General features: G+C 47.0%; 5 protein-coding genes across 5 annotated transcripts; 2 read left to right on the forward strand and 3 right to left on the reverse strand.

The window, feature by feature from the left end:
* Positions 1-1,017: 1,017 nt before the first annotated feature.
* Positions 1,018-3,794, forward strand: JR316_0012920 (acetyl-CoA synthetase; the record flags this gene model as incomplete). Its single annotated transcript, XM_047898538.1, has 12 exons — positions 1,018-1,164; positions 1,226-1,375; positions 1,433-1,939; positions 2,011-2,162; positions 2,234-2,533; positions 2,619-2,742; positions 2,820-2,930; positions 3,006-3,087; positions 3,155-3,241; positions 3,306-3,366; positions 3,427-3,565; positions 3,672-3,794. 12 exons carry the CDS (start codon positions 1,018-1,020, stop codon positions 3,792-3,794), a joined length of 1,983 nt encoding a protein of 660 aa, XP_047742086.1.
* A 1,323-nt stretch (positions 3,795-5,117) lies between these two features.
* JR316_0012921 (uncharacterized protein) lies at positions 5,118-7,857 on the forward strand (the record flags this gene model as incomplete). Its single annotated transcript, XM_047898539.1, has 6 exons — positions 5,118-6,502; positions 6,575-6,733; positions 6,804-6,895; positions 6,980-7,157; positions 7,257-7,425; positions 7,516-7,857. 6 exons carry the CDS (start codon positions 5,118-5,120, stop codon positions 7,855-7,857), a joined length of 2,325 nt encoding a protein of 774 aa, XP_047742087.1.
* Positions 7,858-8,265: 408 nt separating this feature from the next.
* On the reverse strand, positions 8,266-10,038 carry JR316_0012922 (uncharacterized protein; the record flags this gene model as incomplete). The annotated part of the gene is made up of 4 exons (XM_047898540.1): positions 8,266-8,847; positions 8,897-9,760; positions 9,815-9,930; positions 9,993-10,038. 4 exons carry the CDS (start codon positions 10,036-10,038, stop codon positions 8,266-8,268), a joined length of 1,608 nt encoding a protein of 535 aa, XP_047742088.1.
* Positions 10,039-10,553: 515 nt separating this feature from the next.
* JR316_0012923 (uncharacterized protein) lies at positions 10,554-12,253 on the reverse strand (the record flags this gene model as incomplete). Its single annotated transcript, XM_047898541.1, has 3 exons — positions 10,554-11,999; positions 12,053-12,168; positions 12,220-12,253. The coding sequence occupies 3 exons, from the start codon at positions 12,251-12,253 to the stop codon at positions 10,554-10,556; spliced, it is 1,596 nt and encodes a 531-aa protein (XP_047742089.1).
* A 552-nt stretch (positions 12,254-12,805) lies between these two features.
* JR316_0012924 (uncharacterized protein) lies at positions 12,806-14,519 on the reverse strand (the record flags this gene model as incomplete). Its single annotated transcript, XM_047898542.1, has 3 exons — positions 12,806-14,254; positions 14,318-14,427; positions 14,483-14,519. The coding sequence occupies 3 exons, from the start codon at positions 14,517-14,519 to the stop codon at positions 12,806-12,808; spliced, it is 1,596 nt and encodes a 531-aa protein (XP_047742090.1).
* Positions 14,520-15,184: the final 665 nt, after the last annotated feature.

Raw genomic sequence — 15,184 nt, forward strand, 5'->3', positions numbered from 1 at the left:
CAGTGTCTTCTTTGCGGCCTGCCGTCATCGGGAACTGTTTAAACGAGTGCTTACTTCTGGCATAGTTTCAAAAGATCATTTCATTAAGACTCCACCTTGGAATTGTTCTATATGTTGAGCTGCAAGGATGTACGGCTTTCGAATTGAGGGATGGGAAACTGTGACATCATGGTGTTCCGTTCCGTTCTTTTTGCAAATCGGCCTTCCATCTTTTGCATACCTCGTTTCATAGATGAAGATAACGGTTGATGAAGCAAGGCTAACCCTTGTCGGATGTGAATACTACAGCCAACAGAGTGCCCGAGTAGCGGATGCTCATGTGTAAACGCCGCTCTCTTCCGCGACACCGCTCAATTGGGGGTAGATCGGTCCTCTTATTTGAAGACATTTCTTGCTTTTAAATCATTTGGTCTACTGTAGTACAAGTATAAGATACATTGACTTGGAATGAAGGGTAAGTTTGGTGCAAGTTACGACTTCATTGCAATTGATCAAGTGTGTCTGTTAGATTAAGCTCGCTGCCCCCTGGGGAGTTTCCGTCGGCTCCTCCGCCTTTGCTCCACGATGCGCCGGAGGAGCCAAGTACACCCGCTCTGCCGATGGTCCCTTTGATATTCCGGGGTAATTTGTTTTATCGTAATGGGATAATTTCTTTGACGTGCTTTTACATCTAGCGCGTATTGCTCGTCCTTCAAGGCCTACTGGTTAAATCTGATGCAGCAGCTTTGTGATAAATGAAATCGATAACGCTAAACTGGGATTTTGACAAGTTCACCGCGATCTCATGGCCCTGGTAATAGACTGTCAAAGTTCAGGATGCCGATATGTTTGGGTTTTTTGAATTGCAAATGCAGAACATGTGCCAAGCTAAACATAGAAATTTACTTTGGCTGTGATCGGTCGCTCGATTTAGGAAGTGGCCCCTAATGGAATATCCATGGGACGGAGAGTGATTATAGAAAAGACCCCAACGCCTTAAATCGTCTTTCATCTTTCTGCCCCCACCAACTCCACACCATGGCTGAACAGACCATACCAATTCACCCTGTTGCACCACGTCTCAAGTCAGGTCCCAAGAAGCCCCATGTCGGTCCTCACAAGGACGATTACCACAAGGCGCACAAGGAGACTGTAGGACATGAGTCCGATAATTGGTGGGCAAGGGTGTGTAGACCAACTGTTGATGTTCATGGACAGGATCGCTGAAGTGGGTTTATGTCTCCAGCAAGCCCACGCTATGCTCCACTGGGATCGCCCTTTCAAGAACGTCCGGGCGGGCGGTTTTGCCACTGGCGACATCGTTTGGTTCCCAGAAGGTGGACTTAACGCCTCATACAACTGTGTCGACCGCTGGGCGTTCAAGCACCCCGATAAGGTAAGCCATTACATTGCGCAATCGCTCGCATCGAATTGTTTATTGATAACCGTACAGACCGCCATCATTTACGAGGCAGACGAGCCCGGCGAGGGGCGGGAGATCTCTTACGCTGAGCTCCTCCGCGAGGTGTCGAGCGTCGCCAATGTTCTCAAATCGTTCGGTGTCAAGAAGGGCGATACTGTGTCTGTGTACCTGCCAATGACCTGGCAAACCGTCGCTGCTTTCCTTGCTTGCGCGAGGATTGGCGCCGTGCACTCGGTTGTCTTTGCTGGATTCTCGGCCGAATCGCTCCGCGATCGTGTCCAGGACTGCAAGAGCCGCGTCCTGATCACGTCGGATGAGGGTAGGCGCGGTGGAAAAACTATCGCGAACAAGGCTATCGTCGATGCCGCGCTTAAGGAGTGCCCTCTTGTCGAACATGTTCTCGTCCTCCAACGAACGGGTAACAAGGTCGCCTGGACGGAAGGCAGGGACAAGTGGTGGCACGAGGAGATCCTCAAGGTTCCCAACTACTGCCCACCCGAGGTCATGTCGTCGGAGGATCCTCTATTCATTCTCTATGTGAGTTTCACAATTTTTGCCCACCGAGATCCTTCCTGTTCGGTTGCTGAAATAGCTATATTTTTTTCTAGACTTCTGGATCAACCGGCAAACCCAAGGGTGTTGTTCATACCACGGGTGGATACCTTCTTTGTGCAGCTCTGACGGTAAAATATGTGTTCGATGTGCACCCCGACGACAAGTTCGCATGTATGGCAGATGTAGGCTGGATCACAGGCCATACGTGCGTACCTTGATCTGATAAACTCACATTGAGACTATTTTTAGCTGACTATCAATATCATCTCATCTCAGGTATATCGTCTATGGTCCTCTTGCGAACGGAGTGACTACAACCGTGTTTGAATCGACCCCTGTATACCCCACGCCATCGAGATACTGGCAGACCGTGGAGAAGCACCAACTGACTCAGTTCTATTCTGCGCCTACCGCCATCCGCCTCCTCCGCCGCCTTGGAGAGCACCATGTCGAAGGCCACGATCTGAGCAGTCTGCGCGTTCTAGGCAGCGTTGGCGAGCCGATCAATCCGGAGGCTTGGAATTGGTACAATGAACATGTGGGGAAGATGCAGTGTGCGATTGTAGATACCTTCTGGTACGTTGCGTCTCTAGTGTTTCCGAGAGGGTCATGGGTTCAGAAGGCTAAATTGCGATATTTTTCCTTCTTTTCTTTCGTAAAGGCAAACGGAGACCGGGTCCATTGTTGTTACCCCATTCCCTGGTGCTATTGAGACTAAGCCTGGATCTGCTACGGTTCCATTCTTCGGTATCGAGACTGCTATCCTTGACCCCGTAACTGGTGTGGTGAGTAATGCTTATTTCCTTTCTGTTTGATTGATTTCGTAGTGTTGTTAAATGCTTTCTTCTTTTGTTGCATTCAGGAATTGGAGGGCAATAACGTGGAGGGAGTTTTGGTATTGAAGCACCCATGGCCATCAATTGCGCGAACAATCTATCAAGATCATAAACGCTACCTCGAGACATACATGCAGGTAAGGAAAAATGAAGTTACATTTTTATGCATCCGGTGTCGCTGTTTACTCATGGAAACTTTTTTTACATTGTAGCCATACCCCGGGTACTTTTACACTGGAGATGGTGCTGCGAGAGATGAGCATGGTTATATCTGGATCAAGGGCCGTGTTGACGGTACGTTTGTTTCATTTCGGCTCTAGCCTTTTGAGTTGTGTTAACGAGTGAGTTCTTCCGTGGTCAGATGTTATCAATGTATCCGGACATCGGCTGTCGACTGCTGAGATTGAGTCGGCGCTTATTCTCCACAAGGGTGTTGCTGAGACTGCCGGTGCGTGTGTATTTGTTGCTGATGGCCGATACCCCACATGCTGATTGTTCCGTTATCAATCTAGTTATCGGAACTGCCGATGAACTGACCGGACAGGCTGTCTATGCTTTCGTCACCTTGAAGCCGTGAGTTCCTTTTTAACACCTTTCGTTTTTCAGAACGGACAACTGATGCTATGGTAATAGTGAATTCGCCTTCGATCCCGCTGACGAAACAAGCCTCGTCAAGGAACTCGTCCTCCAGGTCCGCAAAGTCATCGGCCCCTTCGCCGCCCCCAAGAAGATCTATATCGTCTCTGACCTTCCGAAGACACGTTCAGGAAAGGTGCGTTTGCGTCCGATGAACGGCGCTATCTGCTTAGCATTGCTTGTAGCTGTGACTGACGCCATACTTTGCCTTGCTTTTTTTCCGCGTTTTATTTATCCTATAGATCATGAGACGCATTATGCGCAAGATCGTTGCGGGAGAGGGTGATCAGCTTGGCGACCTTAGCACTCTGGCTGAGCCGGACGTTGTTGAGGTCATCAAGAAGAAGGTCGCTGATAGCGCCTGACTAGCTCTACCCACCAAGCCATCGACTTCGACCTCACCTTCCAAGTCCAAGTTGACTGCGCCTGTGTCCGTTCCCGTCTCCACGCCTGCTCCTTCGACTATACCTTCCTCTCCTCGATATAGCCTAATCGTTGTCGGATGGCGCCGCTTCCTTTCTTTCTTTTTCTCTCTCTCCGTAGTCTTTCTGTTTGCTGTTTTGTTCGGTTTCAATTCGTGAAGTGTCCCTCCATTGTATATCTATCGCAGTGTGTCCAGGATTTTAGTTTGTAGTGTCCCCTTTCCTTTCCCTTTGATCTTTCTCTTCGACTCTGTACGCTACATGTAGGGTGGACGGAGGGAAGGGCAGGGGAGGAAGGAGAAACGACGTCTAGCGAGTGCGAAAAAAAAGTCGACATACCATGTAAAATAATGTATATGCTGCAGCCTAGATCAAATCATTCATTTGTTCTTTCGTGTTTTGTTGTGTGATGCGGCTTTTGAAGCCGGATACTTTAAATATAAGCGCCCGGCGGTCCCGTACATGACATTTATTTTTCCAGTTTTTTCCAGCAGGAAGATTAAAGATAAATACTGAATACTGTTAGGATTTTTGATATTAACAGTTCCTGGTTTGTTTTTGAAGTTCCTTTAATTTGGTGTGTTCACCTTGACAATGAGTGATTTGACCTCCAAACGTTGGAAATGTCAAAATTGCATCTGCCTCTCTACAAATAATCCCATAAATTTATTGCCGTTTTTTACAGTGTATAGATGACCATTGTACCCTTTAACAAATCACCAAGGTCTGCTCACTGTTAGATTTAGGCTTTCAAAGGCTCACTGGGCAACTTGTGGGCCTTTGATCAGTTTCTTGGCGTCGGCGGGTAAGCGGACCGGCGATGTGTAAATCACGCGTTTTGTTGGATGAAGCGGGTTTGCAACGGAGTAGCATCGTTCTACTATCATACCTTTTACCAGCATTCTACCTCCATCTTTTTCGTTATCGGACGCGAAAGGTGCACCCAAGAACTGATATTTATAATCAGTCTATTCGTGGTCCCAAAATTTGCCTGTATCTGGCGCAATTTGCAGCCAGCTCATTGGCTTGTTCCAGGTGTGATATTTTCTATCATATGTGTCACTTTATCAACAGCTTATGTTGGCGGCGGGCGCTAGCAAAGGCTCTGTCTTTGATCTAGGGACAGTTTGGGTATTAATGCGTCTTTTTGGTGTCCTTTGATATTGCGGGCGATACAACTGTGAGTGGTTACTTGTGTCCACATGGTCTCCGAACGAGCTCAAAGGCCTTGTTCAAAGCAGGCTTTCTTCATTTCATTTCATTGTGATGTCCCAAACGCAACAAATTCACAGACGCAAGTCGAGCAAAGACGAGGATGATATTCCACTTCCAACGCCCCCGCCGACTGTTGAAATTTCGGTGCCAGAAGAGCACGAATTGCCATCGGTAACCATATCAGCGCCCCCACCGCGCACGCGGACACAATCCACACCGCACCAATTCAGTCACAATCGAAACTCCTCCATATCCTCGTCGACGACGGGGAGCACCAACCCGCCCTCAGCAGGTCCATTCCGAACGAGTTTTGCACCGCGCCCGTTGAATGGTCATTCATTGCCCTCACCGTACAGGTCCTCGTTCTCGGCTCCTATGCCACCTCAGCTGAATGGCCATTCACATTCGCGCACGCGGTCCATATCCACCCCCTTTTCTCCGGTTTCACCGTCTCCTCTGTCGTCTTCTTTCCCTATGAGCTCTTCGAGCCCCGGAGTGTCGAGTGCTGGAAGTACCATACCGTCAAATATGTCCGTATCGCACTCGGCTCCCGAATCTGTGCAGCAACAGCAAGCAGATGGCAGCCAGCCAGCACCGTCTACAACGTCAGCAGCAACAGCGGCGGCCAAGGAGAAGCGCAGGCATTCGAGGATGCACTCTCGTAATCTGTCGGTGTTCTTTCCCCGGCCTGGATCGATACCCCATAGCACGATATCCGAAGACGGCTCGCAGGAGGTCGAGTTTGGTGGACCACAGGAGCAGGAGGCAACGCTGATACCGTCTGCAGGGTCGAGCGTGAGCATACCTGGCTCGCGGCGGTCGATGCACCAGCCAGTCACGCCGCTCGGACAGGGCTTCACGTTTGGTGCACGGCCGCCCTCGAGCCTCCCCACTCCTGAATTCATGACGGCTCCCCGCACCTCCTCCACGAGCACCTCGTCTGGCACATCCAAGCGCGGACACCACCACAAGCACTCACTCTCGCACAACTTTTTTTCGTTCCTCGAGCCTGGCAGCACAGGTGCAAGTCGCGAGGAAGATCTACATACTAATCCGACGCCAACTCCCATCTCGCCGTGGGGCCCCATATCTTCTTCATACCCCGACTCCGCGTCCGCGACGCAAAGCAAGTTCGGACTTGCCCAAACCCAGACACACTCACAGACAAACGGCCACGCGGTGCACTCTCGCCTGCCGCCGCATTCAGAGCCCCCGGCGATTTCGTCGGCGGCAGTGGTGGCAGCATCGAGTCAGTTCGTGCTAGGGGCGTGGTTGTGGGTTGTCGGGCAGCAGGTTGGATCGCTTGCATGCACAGGGCTCGGATATTGGGTTGTTTTTGATGCATTTGGTGTTGCACTGGCGGGTGTCGTGCCGGGCTGGCTTGCCTCGGGGTCTGGGTCACTGAAGGAGAGGGAGAAGGTCCGGAGACCGTATGGGTGTGTGCTGCTTCGCTGTTTTCTTATCTACCCTTTTTTTTTGACATTTGTGTTTTTTTCTCGTATGTTTAGAAATGGACGGGTGGAGACTGTGTTGATGTTTGCTCAGGCGGTGTATTTAGTCTTCTCGTCTGTTTATGTATGTAAAGAGACGGTCGAACATCTGCTGCTGAGCGCAGGTGGCGGAGAGGGCCACCATCACCACCATGGAGATGAGGAGGAGGGCTTGGGGTATGTTTTGATTTACTTGTAATCACATTTGTTCAAAACTTACTGACTTTACAATTATTTACACCAACAGCATTGATTTCCCTATCATTATGACCTTTATTACATTCATTTCACTTCTAGGAACTGCAATCTTTTTCGAGAACAACGTTAAAATACTGAATAGTACGTTGCCCACTTCATTTGATCATCATGATCACTTATTCACTTTTTTGTTGTGTTTGTGTGTATGTCTTTTTTATGAATCAGTTACCGGAAACCGTATACCATCGATTCCCTCACTAATTCGCTCTGTGTGGTCGCCATCGCGGCATAACCACGACCCACCGCCGACATCTCCCGTCGCCCAAATTGCGTCGAATCCGTTCATTGCAAGCCCGCTCTTTTTCTGTGTTTCGATTTTGGCCGTTGCGCTGTTTATACCACCGTGCGTCTCGTTGTCTTTTTTGTTTTGTTTAGGATTTGTGTCTGATGTCAATTTGCCATTTTATCTTTCAAATTTTCTTTTTTGGGATGATGACGACAGGGTACAGCACCGGATGGCCGACCTGGTGTTGGCGTTCATCATTGCGGCTTTGACGTTCAAGGTCGCGTATGGCGCGTCTACTGTGCTTGGCACGGTTCTCCTTCAGACGAGTCCCCCTCGTGGGCTCTCCAGCGGAAAAATGGAGTCATTCCTACGCGCCATGCGTGAGGTACGTTTGTATAACTGATTAGAGTCCCCCCTTTTCAACCCCACTAACGTATATTCTTTGTCTATCTGTTTTTCCTTCAACATTATCCAGGTCGAACGCCATCCACAAGTCGTCCATCTCCCAGCACCACACATCTGGCAGCTCACCCCAAGCTACGCGCAGTCCGCCACCTCCCATTCATCGTCATCCTCCCTGCATTCACCAACATCGACGACGTATAAACACCACGCGCAGTCGCAGCCGGAGTCGCTGGTGGTGACGCTTGAGCTGCACGTGCGACATGATCTGGGCGACGACGACGTGCTGAAGCTGACGCGGTGGGCGTGGGAAAAGTGTGTGAGTGCGATTGCGCCGGCAGGCAGCGCAAGGGATTATAAGGAGATGGGCGAGGAGGGTGCGCCAGAGGTCACGGTGGGTGTTGTGAGGGGATGACGGGGGTCGTACGTGTTTAATCAGTGATTGGATTTGGGTATAAAGAAAAATGAAATTTGGTTATGGATGGATGGGTGGTTGTGTTAGTTGTTCGGTCTTTTCGATGTGCTTTCATCGCGTATTTTGCTTTTGCTTTGGTGCGATTAGGAAGGTCACTGCAATTTGGTTGCTTGAAAAAAACTGAAAGTCATGCCCGTCGGTCGGTGGTGATATATTTGAATCTCATAATTCTCAATTTTCAAAGTCTGTATGGAAAAGTTGGTTGAGCGAAGAAAGCTGTCTTGAAGTTGAATATGCAGTAAACATTAACGATACCAGCCTTAACGCATCAATTAGATCAGTACAGGTTGCCTTCTTAAATACCAAGTTCGAGGTCAGTGCACATTATATTATATTTAAGATACAAAATTAGATGGTACAGAACTGAGAAGATGGAGGGCGGCACGTTTCGTCCAATCTAGTACTTTGGCATAGTTTAACCATACGATCAATGGATTCCCAACGGCAAAAATCGCTCTCATCCTTGGAAACTTCAATGCGTTTAAGATTGGGGAAAAGTATGTTAAGATGACGTGCGATATCGAGAAGTCTTTGTTCCTCCATCGCGAAGGCGTTGCTAACGGCGTTAGATTTGCCGACGTGCAGGATTTCTAACGGATGAGCCAACAGATTACTGTTGCCTGCCGAGGTGTTTGAGTATTGAGGAACATGACTACATAGGTCGATTCCGCAGCGGAAAGAGATGAGCCTAGGGAACGTCTCTGCAACCCGACGCAACGATTCAAACGTGAGGTACGAAGAACCTTTGTGGAGAGGAAGGTGGAGCTCCTTGAGCTTGGTTAATTTCTTAGAGGATAACGAATCGAACGGCGTGAAGTTCAAGCCGATACCAGATATATCCAATTTCTCCAGATTTTGAGGCTTTAGCAATATTTCGAGATCTTCACTTGAAAGCTTTGGGAATGCTGCAGCCGCTGCAGTCTTCTTCTTCTTTTGGGACTTAGAGCTAGAGGGGAAGAAATCATTTTTTTTCAATGACCTCTTCAGGCAATTGGAGAGAAATATTGACAAGGGTGTTTGCCCACTTCCCGGTGCTCTGCTTGAATAACTCCAGAGACGATATGACTTTATCAGCGAGGGAACCTTGTTCAGGAATAAGGTCAAGAGAAATGCTTTGCATATTTTTAGAGTCGATGAGACTGAGTAGATCGTCCATAATCTTTAGCTGTGAAGTGACACTAAGGGTTTTCAGATTTATGAACCATGAAGTAAGGAAGCCCGGTTTTGATGTAGTGCTTGCGGCATCGTCTTTTTTCATGTCGCCCCCGAATATCGCTGGGTTCATCCGTCGATCTGACCTGCCCACGTACTGTGTGCTCCATTTAACATCCAGCTTTAATGATTCAAGTTCCATCAGGGTTCCCAAAGTTTGTAGTACATCACAGGATTGTAGGTCCATGCAGTCAGTGATGTCTAAATGCCGAAGTTTTCCAAATTTAAACCAAGTTGGCAACCAATCAGCGGGTGTACATCCAGACCCAAAGGATAAGTGAGTTAACAAGGGGGCTTCATCCGCCAGAGATGATAAGAAAACCAAGATATTTTCGTGAAAGGGCTTTTGAACATTCGATATCTCCACCGATCTGAGAGACGGTGTGAGGAACAAGGGCAATTGACATAGAGTCGTCGTAGCGCCATCTATCTTCAAAGTTTGAAGGGATGAAAGAAGTGGGCCTCGTTTCTCCTGGCCGCAGATGTACGCCAGGCGCACAATAGACCCAGGGTCGATAGATTTTGGACGTTCACTTCCAGCGTCCTCCTTCAGAGTGAACTGACCAATGTTTTCGGCATACGAAAGCACTTTCTTTATGACATCTCCCTTGATGTTACCACCACGTAGAAACTAAAACGAATGCCCTATAAGATGATAATATAAATGAATGGTGATATAACTTACATAGACAGATACCAATGCTTTATTGAAAAAATCCGTAGAAAAGTATCCTTGTCCAAATTGAGAGAATAGCGGGAATAAGGAATCAACTGCTAGCAATTTAGGCTTCGAATTGTTGGCTGCAGAATGGATTGGATTGATACAAGCTGACTTAAATCACTGACGAGAAATTCGTGCTTACGTGCAATGAAATTTTTCTCGGAGTCTGTCACAAAAAATGACTGCATGTTGTTGTGGCATATAACTTATTCAAGTTATTGTCGCGGTCGAGGAAATGTGTTAGCTAGCACTGGGTACAAGTCAGGAGCCTATAGAAGAAAGCATACAACTCAACGTAAGTAAGCATCCCTTCCAGTAAGTTGAATTGAAATACCTGAAATCACTCAAGGAACGTGCTTTAACGACAGAGTAGAAGGAAGAAAAGTAGGAGCCACGAGTTGTAGACTGGCTAGGGCTCGACTCGATCAGGTGACCAAGAAAAAAGGTTTTTGAATGCGTGTCGGCGCGACTTGAACAAAGACACCTTGAAAGACAGAGTCCGCTGTGCTAGACCACGGTGCCACCTGGTCCTCTACCGACATTGGATGAACCAGTAAGCTTAGTTTCCGTTTAAACATTCTCATAACTTAAACCGCGAAAATTCTAGGCAACCATTTACAACCATTTGCAAATGCCGTGAGTCCGAGGTACAGGGAGTAAATTATATACTACATGTACGATAGTCTAGCTTAAAAACCATAATTTAAGAAGGTGGAGGACGTCGCTTTTCGTCTACTACAGCAATTCGGCATAGTTTAACCAGCCGGTATATAGATTTCCAATAGGAGAAGTCATCAACGCCTTCTGCAATAATATCTTCAAGATTGGGGAACAAGATGTTGATGTGACGTGCAATATCGTGCAGCTTTTCTTCATTCACTGTGGATTTCTCTTTGACGAAATTGGGATCCGTGACGCAGAGAAATTTTAGCTTATGAGTCAGTGGATTGTTAGAGGCGGAAGTGTCGGAAGATTGGGGAACTGGGCTACAGAGGTCGATTGCGCATCGAAGAGAAACAAGACTGGGGTACGTCTCCGCAATTTGTCGCAGTGACATTAGTGGTATGCCAACTGAGTCATTGTGCACAGGCAGCTGGAGCTCCTTAAGCTTCGTCCTACAGCCAGACTCGGAGAATATATTGGCTGGTATGAAGTCCATACCGATCCCAGATATACATATTTGTTCCAGGCTCTGGGATTGCAATAAGACTTGGAGAACCTCACTTGGAAACCTAGGAGAACTTGAAGCCGTAGCCGTCTTTTTGGATGCAGAGGACGATGCAGGAAAAGGTTGTTCAATTATCTGTTTCGGAAATTGGAGAGAAATGTAGACAAGAGTGTTTTGCCACTCCTTAATGAAATGTTTCATCAGCTTCAGAAATAATTCGACGCTTTCAGAATGGGAAATTTGAGGATGGTGAGTGAGGGAAAGAGAAAGGAATTTCATATTTTTGGAGGTAATGAGATTGAGAAGGTCGTGAATGATATCCAGCTTCAACACGGCAATGAGTGACGTCAAACAAACAAATGTGTCTCGAGAAAACTTGTAATTCGCAAGGCTTGGACCCCCGAAGATAGCGGGTTGCATTTGAAGCTTTGGAATGTACTCTGTGCTTATTGGGACATTGATTTTGAGTGATTCCAATGCTTTGAAACCCCCAAGGGTTTGAATACAATCGTAAGATTTGAGCTGCACGCTTTCAACGATCTCTAAGTGGCTGAGTTCCTTGAATTTTGAACACAAGTTTAACCAGTCCGTCGGGACAGGCCCTGGTCCAAAGGATATGTGAGCTAGCTTTGAGGCTTCTTCTGCCAGAGTTGATAAGAAGATGGAGATTGATTCATGATATATCACGTCGACGTTCGTTAACTCGAATGTCCTAAGAGACGGCGTGAGGAAGACATTTAATTGATTCAGAGATGTCCCAGCACCATCTATCTTCAAAGTGTGAAGGGATGGGAAGAGGGGTCCAGGGTTCACTTGACAACAGAGAGCAATCAAGCGCAGAAAAGAGCCTGGATGAATAGACTTTTCGGGTATCGTTCCAGTTCCGGAAGTCAAGTCCTTCAACGTAAACTGGCCAATGCTTTTGGCGAATGTAACAACTACGTTTATCGTGTCTTTGTCAATGTTACCACCGCGCAAGAACTGTGGACACATATCGTATGAGATAGTATTTTAGGTATAGAGCATAGACTTACGTAGACGTTAGTTGCCTTAGGAACTAAGAGTGTCGGAGAGAAGTGTACTGGCCCAAAGAGGGAAAATAGGTCAAAAAAGGAATCAAGTTTTACCAAACTGGAGTGTGAAGTATTGGCTAAAAACTTGTAATCAGCGGGTTTTATTTTACCAATCATCTAATGCGTACATGCAGAGGAATTTTTCTGGGCGGAAGGCTCCATGTCTCTTGTGGCATACGACACTTTTATGGTCGGTGACCGTTAGTAAGAAAATCAGGAACTGGAGACAATTTGGCGAACCGTTTCAATGAATGGAGTGAGAGATTATATCAGATATGCTGGGGAAAGTATTTGGAGAATGGAGTAGTGTTGAGTAAAAGTGGCAGAGGTTTGAAGTAGTTGTTGTGGAAGAAGCGACGAAGTGGACCTTGTGTCAATATAAAGGGCATCGGGAATTTCCGATCAAACAGACTGAATGACCCCTTTGTGGAATCGAAGAGCCACAAAACCTTGGGCCAACCGCCAATCTGTGCCTTGCGCCAGAAATTTGGGGTCCTAACCACGACGTATCAACCCTTTCAATGCACTTGGATTGATTTAGGAGCTGCTTTTTATTTAAACTTAATTGAAGAAAAGACATTCGCGCCAAACCTTCTTTCTGATTGGGCGCTTCTTAGTACATATTGATGCTATCATACTGGCATAAACGTTGTGGTAGAAACTATACTACCATGAAAGATAACTGATAAGAGCTGGATAAAAGAAGATAAGAGACTAGATTATAGGAGCACGATACAAGTCGTCGAGTCTCACTGTCTGAAGAAGCTTCAGAGATTTGGAAATCTTTTTCCAGGGAGAAAAGGGAGAGATTAATGTAAGATTAGGAAAAAGAGAATTGACGTAGCGCGCAACGTCGGCATGCTGTACTGTCGATGGAAGATTCGAATCGACAGGATCAAGAAGGAGACGGTTTAGCCCATGAGATAAAGCGCTACAATGAGGCGGAAAGTCTTCTGTGCGGGGTAATCCTGTACTAAATTCGATTCCACAAGCAAGGCTGAGAAGATTTGGGAAGGCGAGTGCAATTTCTCGCAAATTAAGCAATTGCAAACAAGGTGTATCGTTATTGACCGGAAGGTCAAGATATTTGAGTGTCGTCTGTCTTGTAACGAGCAACATACGGAGTGCTGCGTATCCTAGACTCAATCCCGAAATGCTGAGTCGGGTCAGATTTACTGGGGATACGAGATTTTGAGCAAGGGTCGCAGGTATGTTCGGATATATGATGACTCTAGCTGTCTCATTAGCTGGTGCCGTAGGAGTCGAATTGGGTCGTGAATACATTCGCTGATTGAATTGCAGACTGATATCTTCGAGACTATTGGTCCACTTGGTTAAGCATTGATCGATAAGACCTAGATACTGAGAGGCGTCGTGTTGCAGAGAATTTGGAAAAGATATCAAATGCAAGGTCAACTTCTGAAGTTCCCGAGAGCCGATGAGAGACAGTAGATCTCTAGTAAGCTCCACGGATCCCTCGATAGAGAGTTGCTTTAAACGGGAGTACCTATTCGTAGGTACCATGGTGTGGGATGATAAACTAGGTGGCACACCGTTCCTCCATGCTCTTCGAGGGAGAGGTGCTATAATCCTTTCGTTCACAGGAATCGATGTCCTGTCTCGATAAAGTTTGGCCAGTGTCGCATCGAGCTCGAAGGAGTTAAGGAGCGGAAGATCTCCCAAAATCGTGAGGAGATTATATTCAAGCGCAGTATCAGATTCGTATACAATCTTCAAGGTGTGGAGTTTGTCGAACTTTGGGCATGCTCTGCACCAATCAACACAAATGGTCCCCGGCCCCAAGGTTACTTCACCCAGATTGGATTCATTGCCAAACTCCGTCAAAGTTTCAAGAAAATTTGAAACGATGACATGATCTTGTTCAGGGATATGGACCACTTCAAGCGTCTGGAGTGAAGGCGTCAAAAATAAGCCCAAGTGATCAAGAGATGCTGGGCCATGGAGACGCAAGGATCGAAGAGAAGGGAAAAGGGGCCCAGGTGAAGCCTGGCTCAAGAGATGAACGAGTCGTAGGTATGCTCCAGGATGGATATTCTGCACGGGGCCACGTTCGTTGGACTCCTTAAACGTATACTCGTGAACGCCTCGGAGGTAGGAAGAGACATTTTTGACAACGTCTGGTGGGATTTCTCCATGCAGAAGCTGAGATAAACATGACTGAGATTGGATTGCGGGTACGTGTATGAAGTATAGGAAAAGACTTACATAGACATCATCTCCGTCAAGTCTTTGTGCAATCAGATAATGTGGACCGAACTCAGAGAAAATTGGATGAAAAGAATCAATAGCCAGTGGTGTGGAATCACCGCCGGGGGCTAAAAAACATGAATTAGAATATCATGATAACACTCAGACATAACTAAAGCGTACCCGTAGAGCTACCTTGATGGATAGATTGGGTTTCCATGGTATATGGATAGGCGACGGTCAGTGTTGGAATTTGAACTCGCTTCGCTTTAACTTGTGTTTGCTATGTTAACAAACTCGTTGGACTTGAACGAAGTGAGTTGTGGTTCCAGACGGAGGTCAAACCAAAGGATTATGCCGTCCATAGCGTTTGACTGGACCTTTAAGACACGAAGGAACAAAGGGATCGATTCTGACAACAACTGCGGTCTTTCAGTCTTTCATCTGATGATACAAAGAAAGAAATAGGCTCGTACCCCAGCCGTTTGGACTCCGCCGGTCCCTGTCTTTTCGCACTCCGATCAATGTTTGACAACTAAGCTTGAAATAAATACAACATTTGCACGGACTCACAAACATATCACTCGGTGCGTATTTGCTTTGTATACAGAAGAGACGAAGGTTAAGCAAACCAAGTCTAGGAAAAATAGTTTTAAATGTCCAGGTCATGATACTTTAGGACAAATATTATTTTATCATGTAGCCGCTATGCCGTTTTAAATCTCCGATTCATCATCATTGATTGACCGGAATAACTTGTGGCGCCTGAGGCGCGCGTTGCATTTCTTGCTCATTCACATTCCGCCGTTTCATTCACCTTGCACCGCGATACCCGTACCTTGCTCTACATCAATGTCAATGGAACGACAAGCGTACTCTCCATCT

The sequence above is a fragment of the Psilocybe cubensis genome, chromosome 13, assembly GCF_017499595.1.
Source record: "Psilocybe cubensis strain MGC-MH-2018 chromosome 13, whole genome shotgun sequence".
NCBI classification, from domain to species: Eukaryota; Fungi; Basidiomycota; class Agaricomycetes; order Agaricales; family Agrocybaceae; genus Psilocybe; species Psilocybe cubensis.